General features: G+C 42.8%; 1 protein-coding gene across 1 annotated transcript in view; it reads right to left on the bottom strand.

Annotated features, from left to right (window-relative positions):
- Window positions 1-25,397, bottom strand: part of NFATC3 (nuclear factor of activated T cells 3) — a 59,722-nt gene that overhangs the window by 7,059 nt on the left and 27,266 nt on the right. Inside the window, exons 4-9 of the mRNA XM_033157216.1 lie at window positions 17,762-17,961; window positions 15,514-15,686; window positions 13,112-13,252; window positions 11,996-12,051; window positions 10,462-10,588; window positions 7,899-8,960 (exon numbers count right to left, since the gene is read on the bottom strand). Of these exons, the coding sequence (XP_033013107.1) occupies window positions 7,899-8,960; window positions 10,462-10,588; window positions 11,996-12,051; window positions 13,112-13,252; window positions 15,514-15,686; window positions 17,762-17,961 (1,759 nt within the window). The remainder of the gene's footprint in view (window positions 1-7,898; window positions 8,961-10,461; window positions 10,589-11,995; window positions 12,052-13,111; window positions 13,253-15,513; window positions 15,687-17,761; window positions 17,962-25,397) is intronic.

The following is a 25,397-nucleotide window of genomic DNA, read 5'->3' as shown; positions in this document are numbered from 1 at the left end:
CAATGGCTGCATCTGTGTGTTTCTGTTAAACATCATAACACAGAGAAATAAACATTATTTGGAATTAGACTGCTTCTGCCTTCTAGAATTATACATAGTATCATTCTTTACTCTGTGATAGCCAGACATTTACTGCTAAGTGTTCAGTTAATTTTTCTGTTGACAAAAACATACTGAAATTGACTGCGGTGAGAACCAAGGTTATGTTTATGAAACAAAAAAATGAACACAATCTTTTTCAAACTGTAATTAGATTAAAAACAAAGGTTATCTGCAAATATTCATTCCCTATTCTCAAGGGTAAGTAAGGACCATAGCTCAGTGGTAGAGCAACTAACTACTTTGAATGCAGAAAGTCCTAGATTCAATCGCTGGCATCTCCAGATGGCACTAGAAATGTCCCCTGACTGACCCTGTAAGAGCTGCTGCCATTCAGTGTAGACAATACTGAGCTAGATGGACCAATGGTCTGACACTGCATACGGCAGCTTCCTACATTCCACCCTGCATCCTCTATCACACATTAACAGTTATATACCACTGTTATAGGGCTACCTTCTTCTTATACCTCCTTCACATCAATACTCCATCTGGTCTCTTGGTCTAGACAGTTAAAAATTATGAGCTTAAAACACATCCAAAATATCACAGCAGCTAAACCAGCTAGGGATATCTTACAGCCAGCAGCTAAAGGTTTCAAAGTCTGCAGCCTCCCCGCACACACGTTTGCCACATTTATTCAATTTGGGGAGCTAACAGGAATATGTTTCTGCACAGTTTCACATCTTTAGTTATTTAACACTTTAATCCTCTCTAAGACAATAAGAAGTTCCCCTAAGAGATCCACATTTGGCTTTGACTTTTCAGATGAATGTGGTTTGTGTCCAACTAAGTCAAAATCAGTGTACTTAAGTTAGTAATGTTCACTGATTTCTGTATGGCCTAATAGGAGACAACCTAGACTAAATACTGGATGGATAAACAACACAGGAGGTGTTATAGTTCTATGTAAGTTACTGGTGTTTCTCTTCATTTGAGTTCAAATATTTGGCTTAAGTGACATATATTTTTTAACAAATGCTTACAACAGTGATGCCAATACCAATATTAAGGAAAAACTATGGCTTTTTTCATGCTGTGGGATAAAATCAGTAGTGAATAATCTATAACCCTAACATCCTGTTGACTGGAATCCTCCATATATTTATCAGGGAATACCGTAAGTGCCTTTAATATCTATTGGATTTACTGTATTCCTAAAAGCACTGTTAGAAGAGTTGTTATATGCAAGGAAGGGGCCAGTAGTCCCTGAAAAAGCATGTGGTGGCAGTTCATCTGATAAAATTGTGCCAGTAGTAGAAGTACCAGGAAGGAGGAATTATGTGTTTCTTAGTATTTTATGAGCTGTTTGGTTTATAGATTTACTCTCAGTTTTATAAACTTCTAGGCAGTATGTATTTTATACAAGATACTCCAGAGTGGGGGAGAGCAAAAAAGGAATCCTGTTTACATGTAGCTTGAGAACTTGGCATTCTGGACTGCTTGATTACCTGCTGACCATTTGGAAATTATTTTGAGGCTGTATAGTTGTAAGCAGAACAGGTGACAAGTGACACTTGATAAAGTTGCTGGAACGATCTGCTTTGCCTTTTGATCTTTAAAGTAAGAGTCTATTGGCAAGCTGCATTAACCAATCTGCAAACTGTAGAACCTCTGCTCAGACACAAGTGAATCACAATACAACTGAGTCATGAATGTGCCAGTAATCCTAGTTTAGAAATGGCTAAAGTTTTGGATTTCAAGAAGTATAATTCTATGATCTAATATTTAAAAGCAAACAAACAAGATAAATTGTGGTATTTTTAAGTAAAGTGGAATAGAAAACAAACATTTCAGCAAAGAAAGGTATGAATTGTAGACAGCAGATTCTTGGGTTATGTTGCTTCTGAATTTGGAACAGACAAGATTGCACCACCACATTTGGGTTCTAATGCGATAAAAACTCCAAACTAGTAAGAATGTAACAAATGACACGGCAAATAAACCTTAAATTTGAGAGGTACTAAAACTGAGCCTAGGCAACACAAGAAGCAGAAGTGGGTCACTCCACTAAGCTATTTAATGGAATTCCTCAGATTTATCAGTTATACAGTGGTACCTCGGGTACCGCAACCCTAGAGTCATCGGCGACTGGACCTAACGGTCAGGGGTCCCTTTACCTTTACCTCGGGTTATAGACGCTTCAAGTTACAGACGATTTAGGTTACAGACTCCGCTAACCCAGAAATAGTACCTCGGGTTAAGAACTTTGCTTCAGGATGAGAACAGAAATCGCGTGGCAGCAGTGCGACGGCAGCAGGAGGCCCCATTAGCTAAAGTGGTACCTCAGGTTAAGAACAGTTTCAGGTTAAGAACGGACCTCCAGAATGAATTACCATATTTTTCGCACCATTACACGCACCTAACCATAAGGCACAACTAGTTTTTAGAGGAGGAAAACAAGAAAAAAAAAATTCTGAATCAAATGTTGTAATGAGTTAGGCATCAGGGACTGCAACTGTTCTGGATAACAAGGAGATGCAGGTAACCAAAGCTTACTGGTATATACAGATGATATCCCACATAAATAAGAGGCACCCGGATCACAGCCCAGATGGCCTCCCGCGAAGCCTCCATCTAAGCACCCGGTTCCCCTTATCTGCCACTGTCCGGGGACGTCTGCACCACAGGAGGGTCAGCAAGCAGATCAGGTGGCTTGCCGGCTGTGCGATCCTCACTCGGCGCCAGGATCGCACAGGGCGCTTCCCTGCTCCGCTCACAGACTGCGCAGGGAGGCATGCAGGCAGCAACACAGCCAGAGAGGGGTGCCCTGTGCCCGCCCCCGGTTGTCCCCGTCAGGCACCCAGGCAGCCCCGACGGGAGGGGACACAAATGGGCTTCCCTGAGCCGGATGCAGCGTGCTCCAATGGGTGGCTGAGAGGAGAGGAGGGGGCTGCCCCAGAGCGGGGAAAGGAGCGCACCATTGATGTTGCCCTGACACTCCTTCCCGGACACTCAGCCTGTGGTACCCTCCAAAATTGGGCGCCCCGTGCCACTAACGTCTAATGTAAGATGCCCCTGGGCAGCATCAATGGGTCTACTCTGAGGAGCACCCAAAGCCTTTGTGCCTGACCCCCAGAAGAAGGAGGGGGCTGCTGTTGTGCGGAGGCTTCCGGTGAGGAAAGCGCTTTCCCCCTCCACCCCGCCTTCAAGGCGGCTTTGTCGGAGGCGCAGCAATCTGCGCCCTGAGGAGCGCACAGCGTCGGGTGGCTGGCTGGGCTGAATGGGTGGGGGCGCCGCCCCTCAACGGAGGCAGCTCCGCCGCCAGGAAAGGAGCGAAGCTGGCGAGGGGGATGCGTGTGCAGCTCCGTGAGCTGCTCCTCCCACCACCACCGCCCACCTCTCGCAAGGGCAGGCACAGGAGCCACGGTTGGGAGAGGCACAGCGCAGCTCCTATGCTGCTCTTGTGAGCAGTGACGTGGGGGAGAAGCAGCCCAAAAGGAGCCCTTTTGGCCGCTGCTCCCGCCGCCGCCTGCCCCTTAGCCGCTGGTGGCAGCTGCGGAGGAAGAACATGCAGCCCGCTGCTCATTCTCCCCCCGCCCCTTTGCCGCTGGCAGCGGCTGCGGAGGAGGAGGAACGAGCAGCCCAAAAGCTGACGGGAGCCATGGCTCCAGCGGCAGAGGCATCCCTCTGCTTGTGAATGCCGTGGCAGCTGAGAGGTCCCGCTGCCGTCCAGTGGCTTCACTCCATAAGATGCGCAGACATTCCCCCTTCCTTTTTAGGAGGGGAAAAGTGTGTCTTATGGAGCAAAAAATACGGTAAGTTCTTAATCCGAGGTACCACTGTACGGGTGGCCACCATATGAGTTCTCCTTCATTTATGTACAATTGAAAAGGAGCTCCACCGTGTCATTACTAATTACATGTTATTCTGGAATTAAATACTTTTGTTAGGAACTTATGACATCTCCATCTGATAATCAAATTATTTTTCTATGCCCATAGATTAGAACACAGCTCCTGAAGAAGTTTTAATTTGGAAAGGTTAATACTGTATTGTGTAACAGAAAGTTTTTCACTTGAAATTTAAGTAAATCTGGGGAAAACTTCTTATAAGTTCAAGACCCTAAACCTAATTTACTCAGAACTGCCTTATTTTTAGAGTTCCAGGGAACTGTGCTGCTCCTGAAACCCCAGAGCCTTTAAAACCAAGAATCTCAAGTTACAAGATTAGCCACTGGAGTCACACTTGAGCTACCTCAACATGTCTTTAAGTCACCTAACCACCACAAGCAGGACAGCATCCAAAACACTTTAAGCCCAAAACATATGTGGCAGTTATGTTCAAGGGATTGAATCTAAAGCCAAAATCACATACAGTATAGTAAAAAATATGGGTTCAATGGCAGGTGGGATTGCTAAAGTATTTTTCCCTGGACACCAGCCACCTTTTTTAAAAAATTACTTTTTTGCCAAGCGCGTAAAGCTGAATGTGCACAAGTTAAATGTGTGTAAGTAGCAGGCTTACTGTAATTGAAAAGGGGTGATTCATGTTACCCTCTTAATGAAGGTGGGCTTGTATTCAAGTCATCTCAGCTATTCTGAAATACCAAAGAGGGTGGGAACTCAACACCAAAAGCAAAAGGCACAAAAACAAAATGGCAACAAAGAAAATTGAGACATTCAAAATGGTGCTTAAAATCTAACTTTATATATATATAGTTATAAAACGCTGCAAAGCCCAACACATTTTGGATTAAGACTCCTTCAAGACATGTAGGTTTTACTAATCAGACAACATCCCTTTCAAGTGGTATACCAAGAATACCGCTCATAGGGAAAGTGAAGTAATGAGCCTTCCTTATGTGCTCATAGTCTAGTTCCAAAGCAAACTCCTAAATACACAGCCTTATTCCTTGCTTTTCTAATCCACAGCTTTATGTAATGGGAGATACAACGGATAAGGAAGTGAAAGAAGATTAGCAAAAGGTCATCATAATCTGATACGGAACATAAATCAAGGTTAACATAACCTCAGACCAGTTAACAAAGATTGCATATTGTTACACTAAAACAGGAACATTTCATGTAAAAATTTTCAAGCATCTTGAAATCTTTTCAAAATCTACTCATTCTACTATTTGGATACACACACACACACACACACACACACACACATATATATATATATATATATATATATATATATATATATATATATATAAAGAGAAATGTATGTAAATTTTCCAGGAGACTTGAACATCCTTGACCAGCGGATGCAAGTTATGCACTTTGGACACTCAAGTCAAAAATTGTTTGTGCTTTGCAAATATTTAGAAGTGTCTTTAATCAATTATTTCTATGAACTGTTTAAGAAGGATAATGACAAGCTGGACTGTATGCAGAGGAGGGTGACCAAGATGATCAAGGGTCTGGAAACCAAGCCTTATGAGGCCCGGTTGAGGGAACTGAGTATGTTTAGCCTGGTAAAAAGATTGAGAGGAGATATGATAGTCATCTCCAAATATCTAAAGGGCTGTCAAATGCAATGCTTTCTTCAACTACCTGATTTGCATCCAAAGTATGACAAAAAGTCATGTTTAGTGAGGCATTATTAAACTTCCTATCGCATAGCAATATACCAACTCACAAACACTAAAACAGTGTTTTTCAACCTTTTTTGGGCAAAGGCACACTTGTTTCATGAAAAAAATCACGAGGCACACCACCATTAGAAAATGTTAAAAAATTTAACTCTGTGCCTATATTGACTATATCAGTGGTGGCGAACCTTTTGGAGACCGAGTGCCCAAACTGTAGACCAGGACCCACTTGTTTATCACGGGGTGCCCAAGCTTGTTGAGCTTTTTTTGGGGAGCTGCCGACCAAGGTTTTGGAGCTTTTTTGGGGGGGTCGCACAGGGGTTGCTTTGCTTTTTTGGGTGGGCGCCCCAATTCTGCTGAGCTTTTTTTGGGGGGGGGGAGAGAACAGAAGTGGATGACAGGTGGTACCTTCGCTGGAGTTGGCATGCAGCGCCGACGTCGTCGTCTGCCGGGGCACCAGGGGGACACGCGCACAGCGCAGTGGGCAGGGCCGGTGCTAGGGTGTTTTGCGCCCTAGGCGAGATGACCTTCTCCCCCCCCCCGGCCAATCATATTTCACTTGGAGGGTCTGCAAAAGGCAACTGTGGGTTTGAGGAGGCACTGCAGATCACACTTCCCCTGGCCTGTAAAGAAGTTGCTATGAAGGAGGAAAACTGCTCCCTGAGCTGCCCAGGGCTGGACCATCCCGTTGCCCTGGCCGGGTCCTGCAAGCTGGAGACAGCGGTCAGCCCCAGCCTTCCCTGCCTGCCGCCCATCTATTATTAATTAACTAATTAATTAATCCACCCTAAGCACAGGAACACTACGTGGGAATGCAGGCCAGCTGGCTTAAAAACCAGGCCTCGATTTCCCGCCCCACCTTTAATAACAACAATATTTATACGGATACCTGCTTAAAGACAAGACTTGTGCCACATGTTGTCCTCACGCCCCTGAACTGTTCTTATTTGGAGCGGGGAGTTTGCAAGCTGCCCGGAGAGTGGCAGGCGGGCGGCGGGGACCCTGGAAAGGAAGCAGCCTCCGCCCGCGCCTCGCCTGGGCCAACCTGGCCGGGGCTGCGTGGCGCCGGCCAGTTAAAAGGGAAGCGGCCCTGCTCTGCCGCCGCCGCCCCGCTCCCAAGGCGACAAAGACACCAAAGCGCGGCTCGCTTCGCAGGCGAGGGCCGCAGGGGCCGAGCGAGGGAGGCCGGCGGGGCCCTTGAGAAGCAGCGCCGCCGACGGCTCCCTCCGCGGCGGCGCCTTTTGTGCCAGCCTCGCCCATTCAGCCGGGGCGCTTGGGTGTGTGACGGCAGCGCCTGACGCATTGTCCTCGCCCCATTATTAATTGCCCTCAGGCGGGCAGAGGGGAGCAGCCGAGGGGGCTCCGGACTAAGGGGAGGCCAAGCGGGCGGGCGGGCGAGCGAGGACGGCTGCTCTTTGTCAGCTCACGGGCCTCTCCTCTCCCGGAGCCGCGCTAGCTTGAGGCGACCCCAGCCGGCGAGCCCCGCTTCCTTGCCCGTCGCGGCGCCTCAGCGGACTCCCAGCCAGAAGTGGAAGGGGGCAGAAGGCAGGAGAAGGGAATGCCGCCCGGAGCCGGCTGCCCTCGCCTTCCATCCCGCGCGGGGGCCCCACACCGGCCCTGGGGGTTGAAGAAGCGAGCGCTGTTGTGCCCAGTCGGAGACGACTGCTGACGCGGCGGATTGAGGGGCAGATCAATCGCCGAACACAATCTCCGCCGACTAGCAAAAAAAAAAAAAAAAAAAGTTCAGGGCTTCGGCAGTGGACGCAAGCCTGGGGAGAAAGCGGCAACAGCGGCGCGGGTGGGCCGATGGTGCGCGTGCCAGCAGTGAGGGCTCTGTGTGCCAAATCTGGCACGCGTGCCATAGGTTCGCCACCACTGGACTATATATGAAGTAATTTTTCAATTTTTCCCACGGCACACCAGGCAACATCTCGCGGCACACTAGTGTGCCGCGGAACAGTGGTTGAAAAACACTGCACTAAAACACTGAATGACTTAACAAGAGATGACTGTCCAACTCATGAGAAAGCAGACTTCAACACACATATGAAATGCTCAAGCCCTCATTCCCCAGTTGCATACCTGCGACCAATATTACACAAACAGGAAAGCCAACAACCAGGTCATGCGCATATATCAGGCTCTCCAAATGTAATCCTTTATTATACAGTACTGGTTTTTTTCCTTTTCTTTTTCAATATACTGCTTTTTTTAAAAGCAAAAACCCATTCAACCTTACACTTATAACATCACTTACCATCATCCAAAGTGATGTCTTGCAACCCTATTGTCTGAAAATTCAACTCTCGATCTTCAGGTTCAGGTTTAATGTTAACAGCTGATTCCTCTGGTGAAAATGGAGATGAGTCACATATGTTATGATGCATCAAAGATGAAGCTGCAGGAATTCCACCCAAGCCTGGGCTGTGTGCCTGTGGGGACTGTTGTCCAGAGTGACCAACAGCAGTTGGAGGAGGAGATGAAGCGGGTCCTGAGCTAGGAGTCTGGTAAGGCATAGGCTGCAATTGTGGAGAAGATGGCCCAGATCGTGGTGAATGGCCCAATGAATGAGAAGGTTTTGGGGATGGTGATGAAGTGTTACCTGGATTTGAAGAATGGTAAGTAACTTGTTGCAACTGTGTGGAAGGGTGTCCCAGGGACTGAGTCATTGTGGAAGAGACAGAACTTTGCAGAGGATTTGGACAATGGTATCCCATTGACTGCAAATGAGGTGACGATTGTCTTGATTGAGTTGGGTGGACTGAAGGATGCACTCCTGTTGCAGCTGAAGTTGACACTGAAACTGGACTTGAAGAAAGATAGGGCATTGTTGGTAGAGATTGGCAGCTAAGGTTTATCAATGGAGGTACAGCTGCATCTTGTTGAAATGAAATTGCATCATATCCTTGGCTGGAGGAAGCAGAGTTCATGGGAAGACCAGTCTGTCCATTAAACATAACATTAGATTGCATAGGCTGGTAGGAAGGCCTCGCAGAAGGTGCTGATGTTACCTGAAAAGATTGGTGGACTACAGCTGGAGACAAAACATGATGCTCTTCACCTGGACTAATGCTTCTATTCTGGATGTGTGGCAACTGAGATACTGGTGAGGATGCCATGGATGTGTACGTCTGCTGAACTGGACATACAAGGCTCCTAGGTGAAGTAGAAAGTAAACTATCATGCGAGAGCCCTGGATCTGGTGAAGGCAGCTGAGTTTGGAGAGAAGAGAGTCCTTTAACACCTGTACAACGAGTCAAGGACAATGATGGAACTGAAGACAAATCCATTTCATCTCTGTTCTCTTGCTTTAGTACAACTGTGAAATAAGGAAACCAACTATTTACTAAATTCACAGATAAAATGACGGACATCAGAACTTGGTCACATAAGATGCAACTTTATCCCAAGTCAGTACAAGGCCATGCATATCCCCATACAGTGGTACCTCGGTTTACGAACAGCCCTGTTTACAAACTATTCGGTTTACGAACTCCGCAAAACCGGAAGTAGTGTTCCAGTTTGCGAACTCTACCTCAGTCTAAGAACGAAAGCCGATCAGTGGAAGGGCACCGGCGGCAGGAAAGCGCGCCTCGGTTTAATTACGGATTTAGTTTAAGAACAGACTTCAGGAACAGGTTAAGTTCGTAAACCGCGGCACCACTGTACCTCCTGACCAAAAGAAGCCATGTGAGTCTCATGCAGATGTCATTCCCAGCCACGGTAAGCAATATATATCTTTATTAAGGTACATGTTAGAGACTGCATGCACAAGGTCCCATATTCAAGATGGAATCTATGCCACACTTAACTGTAATAGAATTAATTGTGCTGTTAGAAGTCGGAAAGAAAAGCCTGGAACCTGAACTGCTACCAACTGTAAGAACCAGAAAATACTGTGCCCTCCTCTCCTTGGCTATAATCACCCACATATATCTAACTCTGCTGTCTTTGTATAGATTTTAATTGTAAGCTGCTTTGAGAGTCAATCTTTGTTGAAAGTAGTGAATGAAATATACACAACTATTGATCATGTAGGTTTATATTACCTAAAGATTTTCACATTATAAGCACTGTAAATTGTGAAGAATGTAGAACTTTTTACAAGCACTTTATGCAAAAATTAAAAAGCTGAGAGCCATTTAAGTATGCAAAGTCAAAATTCAGTGTAGGAAGCATTATTTTTGAATCAGTCAGTCTGTCATTTTATGGCATGGCTTGTTTATTTTACATAAACGGCCATGATAAGATGAACAAAATTTGCTTTCAAAATTAATAATCTCTGTGTGTAGTGAGATGGCATAATTTTACAAAATGTGTATACCATTACTATTGTTTTAGACATCTTATATGTTTAACTCAAGACAGTAATACTATATACATCTGAGTAAGCGGTATATGGTCAGTTTGAGACAGATTGTCAGGAGTGGGAGAGATGTGTATAAAGTGAAAATACTGTATTTTCCACCCAGCATTGGCATTCACATTTATTCTGCATGTTGAAGGGTTTTTCCTGTTTCTAACCTTCAAGCTCAAAAGGTAAACAGTTTCTCCCCTGATCTTGGGTCAAGAGCTACAATTAATGCTTTCAGAATACCTCTGGAAGCACTTCTCAACCTTTTATCAGCTGCCAAGAATTACAGTGTTGTACAAAACATCAAGGTCCAATTTAGGCACTTTAATAGCCATAGCCAAATATAATTGCAAAAATAATTTTTAAAAAAACAGGTACCCCAAATCCAGGTTAAGTGCTATAGCAATTTGAAACAAAGAACATTTGGAATTTCACCCATGATTTATACTAGAAAGAAGGTATGTACCTGGAGTGTAAGTAAAACGCTGAGACTGACTTTTTTTCCTCTTGCCATTGCAAACATAGAACTGCACCTGGACAGTAGCTGTAACTGTTTTGTTGTGGTATGGAGGAACTTCAAGAACAATTGTAGCCTGAATGAAAAATGAATGAAATTTGCATATTAAAAGCAATACCAAACATCTTCCCCTAAATAAGCCTCGTCCTCTCCAAGATCAGCTGGCAAAGCATATGCTTTCTCCCCAAAAGTACTATTTGCTAGGCTACCAAGCAGAGATTTTTAAGTGATGGCATCTTTTTTACAGAACGGCCATCGCTGGCAAAGTTCAATAGGCCAACTCCCCATCTCCCCACCCCTTCTTTTGTATCCTTTGAAAGTCACAGAAAATCTAACTGTGATTTTAAATTTCAGTGGCACATAAATTTAACTGCTTAGTCATGGCTGGGCTCTCTGTGGCTAAAAGGTAGATATAGGATTTCTGCTATATTTGCTGTAGCACGTTGGAAATCTATTACCCCCTTTTTTCTTCACACCATTTTATACTACTACTACTAATAATAATAAGAATAATACATTTATTATTTATACCCCGCCCATCTGGCTGGGTTACCCTAGCCACTCTGGGTGGCTTCCAACAAAATATTAAAATACAATAGTCCTTCAGATATTAAAAGCTTTCCTAAACAGGGCTGCCTTCAGATGTCTTCTAAAAGACATCTCCTTTTACATCCCAAGCCCCTGGGCTCAACTCCTTTCCACTTTATATTCCACTACTCCGACCCCCATTTTTAGCCTTCTCCACCTCCTCCGTTTTAATATCTTTTTTTCTCCTTGTTTCCAGATAGTACTCTAGAAAGAAATCTTTTTAATATCAATCTGGCCTGCCCAGGATATAGCTTCAGGAGCTCTTTCAAACCTAGAGCTCAGTTCTCAAACATATTAAGTAGCAATAAGATTATCTGGGTGCCTTTCCCCCTCACTATTGAGACAGCTCTTTGGCCTACATGATCAATGTAGACAATACAGAGCTGACAGGAAGTATCTCTCTAGGGTTTCATAATGGGATTTTTCTCATCCCCAACTTGGAGGTGCCATAGACTGAAAGCTGCAATATTTTGCACACAAAGCATGACTACCACTGAGGTAAGTCCTTCCTGAGCAACCATAATAGTCACAGCACTCAATGGAGGAAAGGCTCTGCATCAGAAATTCTGAATTCCAGGTAGGGTCTGCCGCCTTTCAGTGAAGTCCTTGCAGAAAGAACATAAATCTTCCTCTTAACTGGCCAATTCTGGTCTACCTCCCATGCTCAAAGCCAACTCCTAGGAAAGCTAGCTAGCTCCTACATTCTGCAAACATTTTTGCACCCCTACTGATATGTAAACACCCATGAAGTAGATCAGTTATACTTAAACATTTAACCTTTCTGCTAAAACGAGAAAATTTATGGCTACCCACATTGTGCTCAAGTGTCTGCCAAGCTGCTTACAAGGCTACAGTACATTTAAAAATAATTCCCCACGTTTAAAAGAAAGCTCACCTCTTGACTCCTTTCTCTAATTATTTTTCCTTCCACCTCCCACTGAGGCCTTCCATCTATCAAGAGAAAGATTTTAGTTGAAGTATCAAATTACTGAAAAAAGCAATCTAATAATTAATGATAGACAAAATACAGACTATAAAAATCCTTCATACTAGTTTTCATTTAAAAATCCAAAGATATCTCAATGCAAGAGATCCCCAACATTTGAGTTATGATTAGTACTGACACAGAATTGCCTTGATTTAACTGCTAGCAAAGAGTCCAGAAAGATGAATACTGTATAGAAAAGAGGAATCTGAAATAGGGGAGAGAAGGAAATTGTTGTTTTGGCACATTCATAATTAATTCATAACTAGTGGCTGCTGCAATTGCAGGACAGCTTGCATAAAAAAGAGGAGTGCAAAGAGAGGCTACACTTGGAGGTGGAGGGACTTAAGGCTCCTTCACCTGCTGAAAGAATAGCAAATCCACCAGGTTAAAAATCACTGGGAAAGTAAGAAGCAGCACCTTGGTAAGGGAAAACTCTGCAATAATTCTAAGCAGCTAAGGCTTGGAATGTGCAGAAATAGTGGCTGTTGCTCTACACTAGTTTCTAATCGAAACAAAATAGAAAATTCTTTCCAGTAGCACCTTAGAGACCAACTGAGTTTGTTCTTGGTATGAGCTTTCGTGTGCATGCACACTTCTTCAGATACTAGTTTCTAATGTCACTTCTGATGAGAAATGTTGTAGGGCGTGTTGAATTTTTCAATTCCCAAAATGAGGGCTGATGAAAAGTTGTAACATGACTTGAGAATTCAAAAGATATTTTGGTTAAATTAATATAATTTAGGGTTTTTTGTAAACAACTACATAATATTGACTTCTATATTTTTGTGGAATTTTGTGGAATAATCTTAAACTTGTGTTATTAAACAAATTGTGAAAAATATTGGAAAATTGCATTAAAATCATTTAAAATGATTGCCAAGTACTTGCAGTTATATTATATATTGCTATTAGCTTTGTTATTTATATATTAAAAACACTCTATATTAAACTGCATACTACAATTACACACATGTGTGCACACAGGCACATATATAATTCACTAAAGTTGTGCTATATACTCACCTTGCCCCTTTTCAAGAAATATTATTTTTGATTCTGGAAGGAAGTTCGATCCAGTAACAACCATTTCATGGCCTCCATTTACTGAGCAACTGTTGATGTTGTATTTCTCTATCTGAGGAAGTTCTTGAGCCGATCTCTGAGCTTTGTGAAAAAGATGTACAAATATACATAAGCATGCTAGAATTATAGCTAAGAGGGTAAGTTGGCCAAAGCCTTTATTTACTGTTTAAAACAGTGTGCATAATTTTTAATGTATTTTTATTAAAGATTTTCTTGTTTCACAAAAGTATGTGTATCATTTAAACATAATTATTATCATAGATAGGTGCTGGTAACCATGCAGTGTTCATTTTCCTAAAGGAGAGGAAAAGTTTTTCTTATCCCTACATCATTATTATTAAGCTGGTTTCCAAGTCAACTATGCCACTTCTATGAAAGGAAAATCCTAAATTTGAACCCATTTTATATAAATCTGCTATGAGGCACAATTTAAGCTATTAAAATGAGTGGAAAATCCCATGTTGAAAACAATGCTACACAACTCAAATAATGTTTTTCATAAGAAATTGTGGTTCAAAAGCGTTTATATCAAAATGCAAGTTATTTTGTGGGGGTATGCATCAGATTTGGACAAATTCCAAATCAAAAACCAAAGTGGGACAGATTCAGAGCTTATATTAGTTGAAGGGGAATCGTCAGAAATGCTGCAAACACAAGTGGGGACCTGTAAACAGATTGAAGGAGAATGTGACTGTTAAAAAAAACTATGCAGTGGATCTCCAAAAATGGAAATATTTCTCCCTAAGCTCGCCATTTAAGGGAGAAGAACAACTACTCTTTAGCTTCCAATCAGAGGGATGATTTTACCAGGGCTCTCAAATCAGCTTTGGGGAATGGATGTTAAAGTAATGTATCACCTTGTTCTTGTCTATTATGTAGTCTTTCTTAATTCTGTTAGGGGTGGTTTCCTTGGAAATGCTAGACATTTGAATCCTTCTGCCTCTGTACCACCTCCCCACAATCCGCTCCTGTTAATCAGCTTTCTGATTTTTGGTGCCAATACAGCAGAACACAAACCTGAAGTTTCCCCATTTCCCGCCACACTCATTTATCATAACTCCCTAGCCCCTACTCCCAAACTTCTGAAATTGTGCAGTTTGCTTTCCTGGAGAATTTGATGCATGCCATTTTTATAATAAAATTGTTGCCCACAAAACTGCAGGGAGGGAAGCAAATCCCATTTAGTTCTCCTACCAATATTAACTTTTAAAGGAGCCCAACAGAAAAACAAAAACAAAACCCTGGATCTATTTGACAGTAATTTGGCAGTCTTTATCCATTCAGGTAATGTTATGCATGCAAATTGCATCTAATTTTATACCAGTTTCTAATTTCTAATTCAGTTTCTAATTCATCTAATTTCCTTCCTGCTAGAAGCCCCAAACAGCTGATAATAAGCATTATATACATACACACACATACAAACACCGTGTTTCCCCTATTTTAAGACACCGTCTTACATATTTTTTTCTTCCAAAATGCACAGTATGTCTTATTTTCAGGGGATGTCTTATTTTTATTACGTCAGGAGCAGCATGCCTCTCGCTCGCTGGCTTACTGCGCGCGAGGAGCAGGTGGGCCAGGACTTGGGCGAGAGGCGTTCCGAGGGGAGGGAGTGGCGGTTGGCGAGGGAGGGAGCTCCTCCAAAGGGCTGCTCTTTCTCTTTCTCCTCCGAGCCGGCGGCGGGAATGCTGAGGCGACAATGGGTGAGTTGCCTGCTCTGCGCCTCGCAGCTGACCGGCCTCCGGCTCTCCCCTCGGCAGGAGGGGAGGAGGGCATTCTCCGGAGGAGCCTGGCAAGAGCAGGGAGAGAAAGAGAGGAGGCGGGCCAGCAGACTCTCCTTTGCTTTCAAAGCCCCACCCCCACCCCGTCCCCTCCACCATCCCCACCGGCTCCGGAGGGCAGATGCTGCTTGGCGCGGTGAGGGGGGTCTCTGAGGGCTTTGTGGGGGCTTTTGGCACCCTCCAGAACAGCGCCTATCACTATGGCTTATTTTCGGGGTACAGCTTATATTTCGCGAATGTGAAAAAATCCTGCTATGGCTTATTTTATGACTACGTCTTAAAATAGGGAAAACATGGTGGGTGGGTGGGTGGGTGGGTGTAGCCATACTAAATTCAGAATTCTAATATTATATATTTCTATAACTATCAATATGGATCTAGCCCAGGCTTCCTCAACCTTGGCCCTCCAGGTGTTCTGAGACTACAATTCCCAGCATCCACTGGTCCTGTTAGCTAGGGATCATGGGAGTTGTGGGCCAAAAACATCCTGCATGAAATCAGTTTTTATCTTATTAAGTGTAGTCAAGGAGGAATACAACACAAAGAGAGAAAACTTACAGCATTCAACAGGTATTGAAGCAGCTTGAAGGGACAAGACTTTTCCATTAGGCTGTGGGATGTGAACTCGAAACACAAGCCGCACTCTTGTATTCTTTCTTCCAATATCTGTCTCCCCTTTACGAAGTTCTATGTCTGAATTGCGGAGTTTCAAAATACCTGCACAGTCAATACTATGGGAGACAGAGAGTTGAATGAAAAAGTACATGTCGGGTGTTTCTTTTTATATAATTCAAGTATGCATATTTTATAAAGTTACTCCTATTTTCCTTCTTGCTGTTTGAATGCTTGTCAGACATGAAACCAACATCCATGTAAATTGTTCTTTACTTCCTTATGTTGGAATACAGTCTCAATACTCTACCCCAGTTCCATTAACAAATGCAGAAACAAAGAATGCTATTTAAAATGGCAGGAGTCACCCTTAGAAGCGACCACAGCTGTGCCACACAAAGAAACAAAACAATCTCTTATTTTTCCATGAAATGATCATTTTGAAATGGCAAACTATGCATATAATAAAATGTGGAAGAAACTGGATACTTTTTAAATTTGTAAAACACTAAACAGGCAAAGTATTACGCCACAGGTATATGGTAGAAGTAGACAAACTGTCCAACACTAAGGTCCACCCTGAAAATGAAGGAGTTGAAAAAACCTTGGGTGACTGTTCCTATAGTTAACAAATGCCAATGAAATTCTCATGAGTAATGCTCATGAAAATTGCACAGCTGGTGGCTATGGTGCACTTGTTACAAGCTTCATTCAGCAACTGCTACCTTCATGTATCACATTTCTTCCATCTGAACTAATAAATCTTGAGCGTTAGATTAAGCTCAAATTCACCAAGTCAGTTCAAATACAACATTCCTATCCCTCCAAACCACATGGTGAAGACTCATGGACTCCTTCTTTATCCCACGTACTCTCTTCCTAGTTTGAGAAAACCATAGTCTACTGTTGCACCCAAACTATGACTTGTGCAAACAAGGAAGGGAAGGAGGAAATCTGAGTGTATGAAGGGAGGGAATGCACATGCCACATGCCTAACCTGCCAAAACATGGGTTTGGAGATCAAGAACATTACATCTGAGCCAATCTATTTTAACATTCCTATTTGGTCAGATCTTAGTATTTTACTATTACATGGACTAGAAACATTTGTTTTGTTTGGGGGAAAAAACTTTCAATTTTTGTAAAATTGGCGGCAAACCGGGGGGGGGGGGGCTATCTGCTTGAACATATGTTCTCCAGAGCAAGCCCAATCCCTGCACATTCTAGATAACCCTGCAGTTTCCCAGATCCACGGCTGGAGGCTGGGAAGGATAAACGTCCAATGCCTGAGCCAAGGTCTCCTACATCTGAATCTTAATAAAGTTGTGGCCAATTTTAATCCCATAGCACGTTGTCTTGTGTCATCATTCCGCTCGGGGGTCACCTAGGGTTTGGGGGACTCCGCCTGTCCATGCAAACAGCTATCCTGAATATGTTTACAGGCTAATAAAAATTACTTAAGAATTCTACTAATATGCAAATACAAAAAAGTAAGTGAATCAGTTATTATCTAGCCCATGTATTTATGATCCACCTTCTACATGTGTGTCAAGATTATTTACACCCATAAAAATCCAGATATAGTTTTAAAAACAATCCAAAATGTATCTGAAGATAGATTCAAAAATAATCCAAAGTGAAACGTTGCATCCAGTTGGAAAAACTTGTTAAAGTGTTTTCAGTTGCTTCCAGGAAGTGCAGAAAGTGGACATCTGTTGTAGGGGCAGCTACACCCAAAAAATCCTGCTTCAAGTTACTGTAAAAAAAGGTTTCTCATTCATTCACTCATACACACACACACACACACACACACGTGTGTGTGTGTGTGTGTGTGTGTGTGTTGTTAATGAATTTTGCCACGTAGAGACAGACTCAATCTTATTGTTCATGTAAAATACAGTAGCAGCCGCAACAACTTTAAACTACTAGGAGAAACTGGTAATCTTTCATTTAAGAAAAACACTATATAGCAAAAAAAAATTCTGTGTGTCATTTACAGGTTAGGAAAAGGCATCCATAATAAATCTTGTATCAATCTGGAGAATAATTTCTTTAAAATAAAGTGAAGTTTGAGAAGCCATCATTCGAAGACAGCACACATTTGCTAAGCAGTTTGTAACATCACCACCCTAAATATGGCTGAGAAACCTGGAATGCAAGATGTTAACCTGCTTGAATGTATCTTTTGACGTACCTGGCTGACATATTGTTTTCAGGAAGAAGTGGAATTTCCAAGACCTTTGTGCTTGCAATAATTATCTCTTGACTAGCAGTAGCAACTGTTTTACCCGTGATTCTATGCACTTGGTAGAAGGCATGTGGCCGTAGATAACGATCATCCGCTGTCCCAATGAACATCTGTAGGTTTACTGGCTTTTCACTATAACCCAGGAGCTAAGAAAAAATAAAAACAAAAACTTCTGCATCCCAGTTTTGTAGAAGAAATTGGCTTTGCCCAAATACTAAAAAACAGACGATAATACTTTAGGAATGTAAGTCACACATACATACTTTTACTTACATGAGCCCAAATAATTTAAAAGACATGATTGTGGAGTCCACTGGTTTCAAATTTGTCTCAAGGTATACATTTTTGTAGCTGTACCTACTTAAAAAACTTTAAATATGAATTCTTACTACCAACACTTAAAATAGTTCCCATACATTCATTGCAATCTTTGTAACTCATGAATAATAATAATTTATTATGCATACCCTGTGGCGCTGTGGGTTAAACCACAGAGCCTAGGGTTTGCCGATCGGAAGGTCAGCAGTTCAAATCCCCGCAACGGGGTGAGCTCCCGTTGCTCGGTCCCTGCTCCTGCCAACCAAGCAGTCCGAAAGCATGCAGTGCAAGTAGATAAACAGATACTGCTCCAGTGGGAAGGTAAACGGTATTTCTGTGCGCTGCTCTGGTTCGCCAGAGGCAGCTTAGTCATGCTGACCACATGACCCGGAAGCTGTACGCCGGCTCCCTCGGCCAGTAAAGCAAGATGAGTGCCGCAACCCCAGAGTCATCCGCTTTATACCTTTATACCCCGCCCATCTGGCTGGGTTTCCCCAGCCACCCTAGGCGGCATCCAACAGAATATCAAAAACACGATAAAACATCAAACATTAAAAACTTCCCTGAACAGGGGTGCCTTCAGATGTCTTCTAAAAGTCAGGTACTTGTTTTATTTCCTTGATGGGAGGGCGTTCCACAGGGTGGGTGCCACTACCGAGAAGGCCTTCTGCCTGGTTCCCTGTAACCTCACTTCTCGCAGTGAGGGAACCGCCAGAAGACCGTCAGAGCTGGACCTCAGTGAAGGAATTACAGTACTTTAAATATCACTTTACTGCTGAACAGAAATGATAGCAGCTTACCTAAACCCAACTAGTAACTTGACTTCTTGGCTCATCAAGAAATTTATCAAATATATTCAAAATTCACAATCACTCCCTACAATAACTCCCCATTGTGTTGTGGGGAACATAATCACTGTGTCCCAGGAATAAGAGATAAGACATCACTGTCAAGGCTGCTAGTCTGGCTCACCTATTAAGCATTCAGAAAGCCATATCCAGGTGCCAAATGAGGGTTAAACAAGAGGGGGTGCTCTTCACCAGCTTAGATTTCACCTGGTTTCTACGCCAAAGTGATGGGTGGGACAGGCAGAGAGATACCGGTACTACTTGGCAGGAAAGTTGCCCATGTTAATTGGCCCCAAAAAGGCAAAGACATCATTTTGACATTTATGAACCAGCATGGCCTTACTACTGCAGGGTTTTCTACAAACTCCAACAGCTGTTGGGGACACGATGTTATAAACTAGGATATTTTAAGGAAGCAGCAATGTGCTGTATCAACTGTACTAATCTTAAATTAACAGCCACATAATGCAATGTGCTTGGGAAACTCAGTATATCTATTCGCCAATATTTTGTTTTTAAACATTTACACTGGCTGGAAGAAGTTATAGACTTGTCCTGGAACAACAAAATAAGAATGGTTCTACATGTCACACATCCTATGCTTAAAAAAGAGAAGTGTTTTACTAATCATGGCACTGGGGTCAATTAGATCACAGTGGTTAAGAACCTAAACTGTCCACCGATTCTCCCCATGCAAATGTTGCCCTGCAATAATGTTGCTTTGTATTTATTGAATACATTTATATATTGCACTTCCAACCAGGTTCCCTGGGTGGTTCATGTAAACACAATTCAGAATAAAAAAACTACAACAAGGCCCCCCAAAAACAAGTTAAACCAGCAAGAAACACAAACAATTGAAACAATAATAATATGCAGCATTATGTCATCTGCCTGAGTCATCTGCATAACCACAGACTGACCAAGGCTTTCATATGAGTGCCAATCAAGCTGGATATAATGGTCTCAGCAAATTTTCCCAGATCAATCTTCCTCAACATCAACTCAGGGACCATCTACATCAGCTCAGGCAGGAAAAGCAATGGGAAGCAGGGTGGCTGATACACCAGCAGAATCCCTAATCAACCCCTAGACCCCAGTACAAGATACAAACACTCAAGCCTGGCACATGACTGAACAGGGTGACTGATAGAATTCCTATAGAGATCTCACAAGCCTATAGTGATGCTTGCACTGTGTACCCAAAAAGGATCACCCCAGATGGACTAACTCCTCCCAGCTCACCAAGTCTCAGTAATGCACACCAAGTCAGCCTCCTCGTCCACAATTAATCACAAATGGATGAGAAAAAAACTGTTGTTGACTAACCTGGAATTTAGCACTTGTACCTGAAGACCAGAGGGTAAGCTAGTAAGGTTACCATAAACCATCTGGCTGGAGGGAGATGAGCTCTTGACATGATGGTGCTGAAGCAAAATGAAGATGGTAAAAAGAAGCACCTCCAGGAAGAACACAGGATTACAAATTCCATGTCGGTCTTGTAATGTTTCTCCCTTATTTACTACTTTTGTATCCTGCAGTGTTTGCTTCCATGTTAGTGTTTCAAAACAGCCAAAATAAGCAGCTATACACTACTGTGTATCATTGAACACTTGAATAATATTCCCTCCCACAGACACTTTGAACTTACTGAATTCCAAGTTGTGTTGATGCACAACAGATGTTCAAAACATTTCTAGTGAACTTCAGGAACTTCACAGAAAGAGCATTGACTACTGCACTTAAGTCCAAGACTGCTTTCACTTGAACACATGCTCTTTCAAGAATATGTTGTCAGAACTGAGATTCTACCTTTTTTTAAAAGACAAAACTAAAAGAAAAGTACCAGATTCCTGCCTGTTCTTTGCTTAGGGTCTTTCTTGTGACGAATACTTATGCCCACATTCACAAGATGGCAATGTAACACTTTCCATGTGCACTTTCCATATTTTGCTTGAAAAGAGTTTTATTTCAAGAGAATACTAAAAATCTATTCTGTTACACAGTTCTTGCCATCTGTAGGGCTAGCTCTGAAAACCCCCAAAATACAGATATATAGATTAGGGATGTGTGATAAATCGCTGTATCATTGAATACCGGCATTGAAATAACAATGTGATAAGTGTTTCACCAAGGCAATATATCGGTGAACAAAAGGTGGACACTAACAGCTTCCCAGGGGGTAGTTTAGCTGAACGATACTTTACTTTGCAGATTATTTGCTGGCATGGTATATCCAGCTTTGTTTGCTCTCTCCCTCACACAAACCAGCAAACTCTTTCAGCTTCACCAGTATCTTTCCACTTAAAGGAGGGTCAGAGGTTGGTGAGATGAGGGCTTAAGGGGGGGACTCTTCTGTGGAGGGTGGGTGAATGAAAGGGAGAAGATTTAGCTGTCTTATCTTATGCTGAAATGGGAGCTTGGATGCTATGTGAGAATGATGGGGAGGGTGTTTTTCAGTAAGCATTTCAAGCAAATTTGTGTCTATTCACAAGCAAGCCCTATTGAATTCAATGAAACTTGCTCCCAGGATAGCAGAGGTTAGTTTAGTTGAACTAATGATATATCATGATGCTGAAAACCAGGTATCACCCAGTCCAAATATAGATATATTAAATAAATAAATGAAATACCGGTAAGTTGTGCCAGAGAGGATGTTCCAACTGTATTGTGCTTTACTGTATTGTGTACAGACTATTTTATTGTACATCTCCTTGGAGAGAATGCTGAGGAGTTTAAAAACCAGAATAACTTTCATCAAGATTGTCTCAAGATTCTTTTTCCTGGCATAAAGGTTTCTGAGAGACATTTGACCATAATTCACTTTATACAGAGAAGGTCCCAGTTATTTCCAGTTAAAAGAACCAGATAACAAGTAAAGAACAAGACCTTTTCCTGAGACCCTAAAGAGCCATTGCCAGTCAGAGTAGACAGCCCTAGGACTGACAAATAAACTGATCTGGTGTAAGGCACCAACCTATATCCCCACAGTAGTTCTGTTCCATGCAGTCTTCCTGAACTACGAATCCACCTATGCAGAAGAGTTTTGCATGATTTCGTCCTTTAAAAGTCTTCCAGAAAGAAAATGTGTGTGTCTACTTGGAATGAGAGCTGCATTGTTGTCCTTCTGTAAAATCCAAAATCCTCATACAAGTTAGGCAGTGATACATCATCCCATAAATATTAAGTTTAATTAGATTACTGACACCAATGCCACCCTGTTGAATATGCAACCACATGTCCTTTACACAAAGATAGTAAATTAAACTGGTGGTTGAAGGGAGAGGAGATGAACTAGAAGTGTAATATTACAAAAAGGGAGCACAGTATATTTAAAATAAATTTATATTTACTGCCAGCATCTGCTCCAGTTAAATCTAAACACACTCATGTGCAACACAATCATACACTTTCATTTTGTAAACATAATCATATACTCTTCACCCAAGGGATCAAACAGAATGTTGTAAATAATGAAAAAGTTACAGCACACTGTCACTACTGACCTCTAAAAACCCTCCACTAGTAACTGTATACTGTAACACACAACCGATTGCTTTATGGAGGAAACTCTGCCAAGTTGTTTGTGTGTTTCTGTATCGTTTCCATAGCAAAGGTCAGTGGATGCTAAGTTAAACTAAAGCTGAAAGGCTGAAGAGAGAAGGTCACCAAAGGATAAGCTACAATAGTTTCCCTCTGAAAAAACTAATTGTACTAGTGTGTTACAGGTGGATAACTTGCTTATATGTAGAGCGAGATGAATTTATGAAAATCAGTATGTATGCATTTTTAATATTTGAAAATATCTAGAACACACATGCTTTCAACCAAAGATGCATGCAGATTTTTATTACAAAGTTAAACTTTGTTTCTATTGTGTATGTTGTGATATGCGTGCACTCGCTGTTGTTTAAACTTAACAAAAGCAATAAAAATAAATTTAAAAACAAGGTTAAACTTTTGACCATATTGTTTGAATTAGTAACTGACATTTTGGAATGAATTTTTTTTACCATATTAAGCAGCATTAGAATTCTTTTGGTTAGACCTTTAAATTTCCAGATCTGAAGTTACCGTCTTATACAGGTCCTTGCAGAAAATAACCCACACAATCCAGATAGGGGGGGCTACAAGCAAGGAACTAGTGCAGAACAGGCACTTGTAAAAAAAATCAAAAATATAAAATGAGCATGCATATAGCAAAGAAAACTGAGCAGGCAAACTTTAAAAAGTCATTTTAGTCAAAGTTCGTTTTTTGTATCTTCTAGTTTTGAATCCCCACTCCCTTTAGCAGATTGGCACTTTATTATTTAACCACCAACATACAGAACTGCCTCAAAGGTGCTGGGGTAAGCATCTTGAGAACATACAATGGAAGGGCTGGAAAAGGCAAGCTAATATTAAACATTATGCTCCAATGTTAAACAACATTTTCATCAACATCACCTTATCAATTCTCTTGCAAGCTCTCCAGCTACCAGGCCAGAGATTTCATAATTAAGTGCTAACTTCTAAACAGATATAGTTGTTCCAGCTTCAAGAAAATCCCAACTGCATGCACAGAGGGAAAATAAAACAGAGTGGCACAAGAGAACAAGATCAGTTTGTGCTTAATGGAGGAACTGCAAGACATTTTAATGCAGGGGTGTCAAACTCAAATTCATCGGGGGCCGCATCAGCAGTTTGGTCACCCTCAAAGGGCCGGTTGTATCTGTAGGACTATGTGTCCACTCTTTATTATCATAAATTATTGTCACTGCATTCAATTATTACTGTTTTTTGTAATAATGTAAGTAATAACTAGCACTGAAAGCAGAAACATAGTCAGAATAATGGCAAGTAGATATTCAAATGTACAATTATTGTACAATTTATTGAAAAATGATTTTATTGAAAAAAAGCTTGCGAAGAAGAGGCGCCACAATCCGTTTCGCGCAAGGCAGGAATCGGATCCAGTTTCTCCCTTTCCTCCCCCCCTTTTTTAAAAAAAAGAAGTGCTCCACGAAAGCTTGCATTTCTTTGAAATAAAAACGAGCGTGTCGGGGGAGCAGTGTATAAATAACAACAATAAAAGAAACAAAACCCCGAAAGCTTAGCCTCCGAAACAGGCGTGAAGATGAGGCCGCGGCGTGTCAATTGGGGGGGAGAAAAGAAGGGAAAAAACCCAGGAAGAAGAGGAAGAAGCGGCCGCGTCGGCAGAGTCTCCCGCGACATGAGCTGCCCGCCCACCGCTCCTCCCAGCCGCTTCTCAGGGCTTCCTTCCTCTCGCCCGCCGAGAGCAGGCCCAGGCTGGGGCGGACCCCTCGGCGCCACCAGGCAGACCTCACGCCGCCCCAAAATGGCTGCTTCCCCCTCAGCCGCCGCCGCATCCCGCCACGGAGAAGGCCCCCATGCCCCTCACGGGTTGCCGCCGCCTTTCTCCCCACCCACAGGTGACCCTCTCTCCCCCACCGACGCCGCCATTTTACTCACCGACCGAGATCGCCGCCTCCTCCTCTGCCAGGCCTTCAACGCCAGGCCCCGTCACCTGCTCCGCCCCCCTCCTCCCAGCGCCGCTCTCGCTCCCCCACACACACCCCCGCCGCCGGCCTCTCGAAGGCCGCCCCTCTCACGAGAGCTCCGCCAAGCCGCCCTCAGCCAATCGCCTCCGAAAGGTCACGCGGATCATAGAGACGAGGAAGAAAGGGGGTCGGCACTCGGGGGGGAAAGGAAGGGACGGTCTATAGAGAAGGGGAGTCCTAGAACGGCCTAAAAATCGCTACCGGCTGAAGCTGTTAAAAAAAAAAGCGAGAATAAAAGGTGAAGGCTGGCGGCCGGCGGCGGCTACACGGGCCACATGACGAGGTCTGGCGGGCCGGATTAGGCCCGCGGGCCTTGTGTTTGACACCCGTGTTTTAATGTTTTCCTCATGGGGCAAGCATCAACTAGTAGGGGATTTTAAAATGGAAAGATGACACATGGTTAAGGTTAATCTTCCCTTTCTCCACTGCACAACCCTGATTCACACCTACTACCAATGCAGTAGTAATAGAGTGAAATAGAGGATTTTGAAACGCAACTGATATGTTCACAGATCTCTCACTTTTATAACCAGTTTGGACCTATAAATTGATAATAAATGATGGAGTCCTTGGAGATCTCTATTTAAAAAAGAAAATTCAAGAAAGAACAGCCACCAGAAACAGAGAGGCACAACAGACTAACATGACAGTCAAGTTGTGATGAACGAGTGGAGAAAGCTCCTTTAGTAATTATGGTCAGAAATGTTCTAGATTCAATTCAAGGCTAAACTAAATTTCATCTCATCTTCAATGCATTTGTATCCCACCAATCTTCCAAGAAACTCTAGGTTATCTTCATTTATCCTCACCACCAGTCCATGAGGTTTATTAGCTGAAAGAGGAACTTGTCCAAGG

The sequence above is a fragment of the Lacerta agilis genome, chromosome 8, assembly GCF_009819535.1.
Source record: "Lacerta agilis isolate rLacAgi1 chromosome 8, rLacAgi1.pri, whole genome shotgun sequence".
Taxonomy (NCBI): Eukaryota; Metazoa; Chordata; class Lepidosauria; order Squamata; family Lacertidae; genus Lacerta; species Lacerta agilis.
Note: the sequence above shows the minus strand (reverse complement) of the source record. Positions and strands in the feature narration are given on the sequence as shown.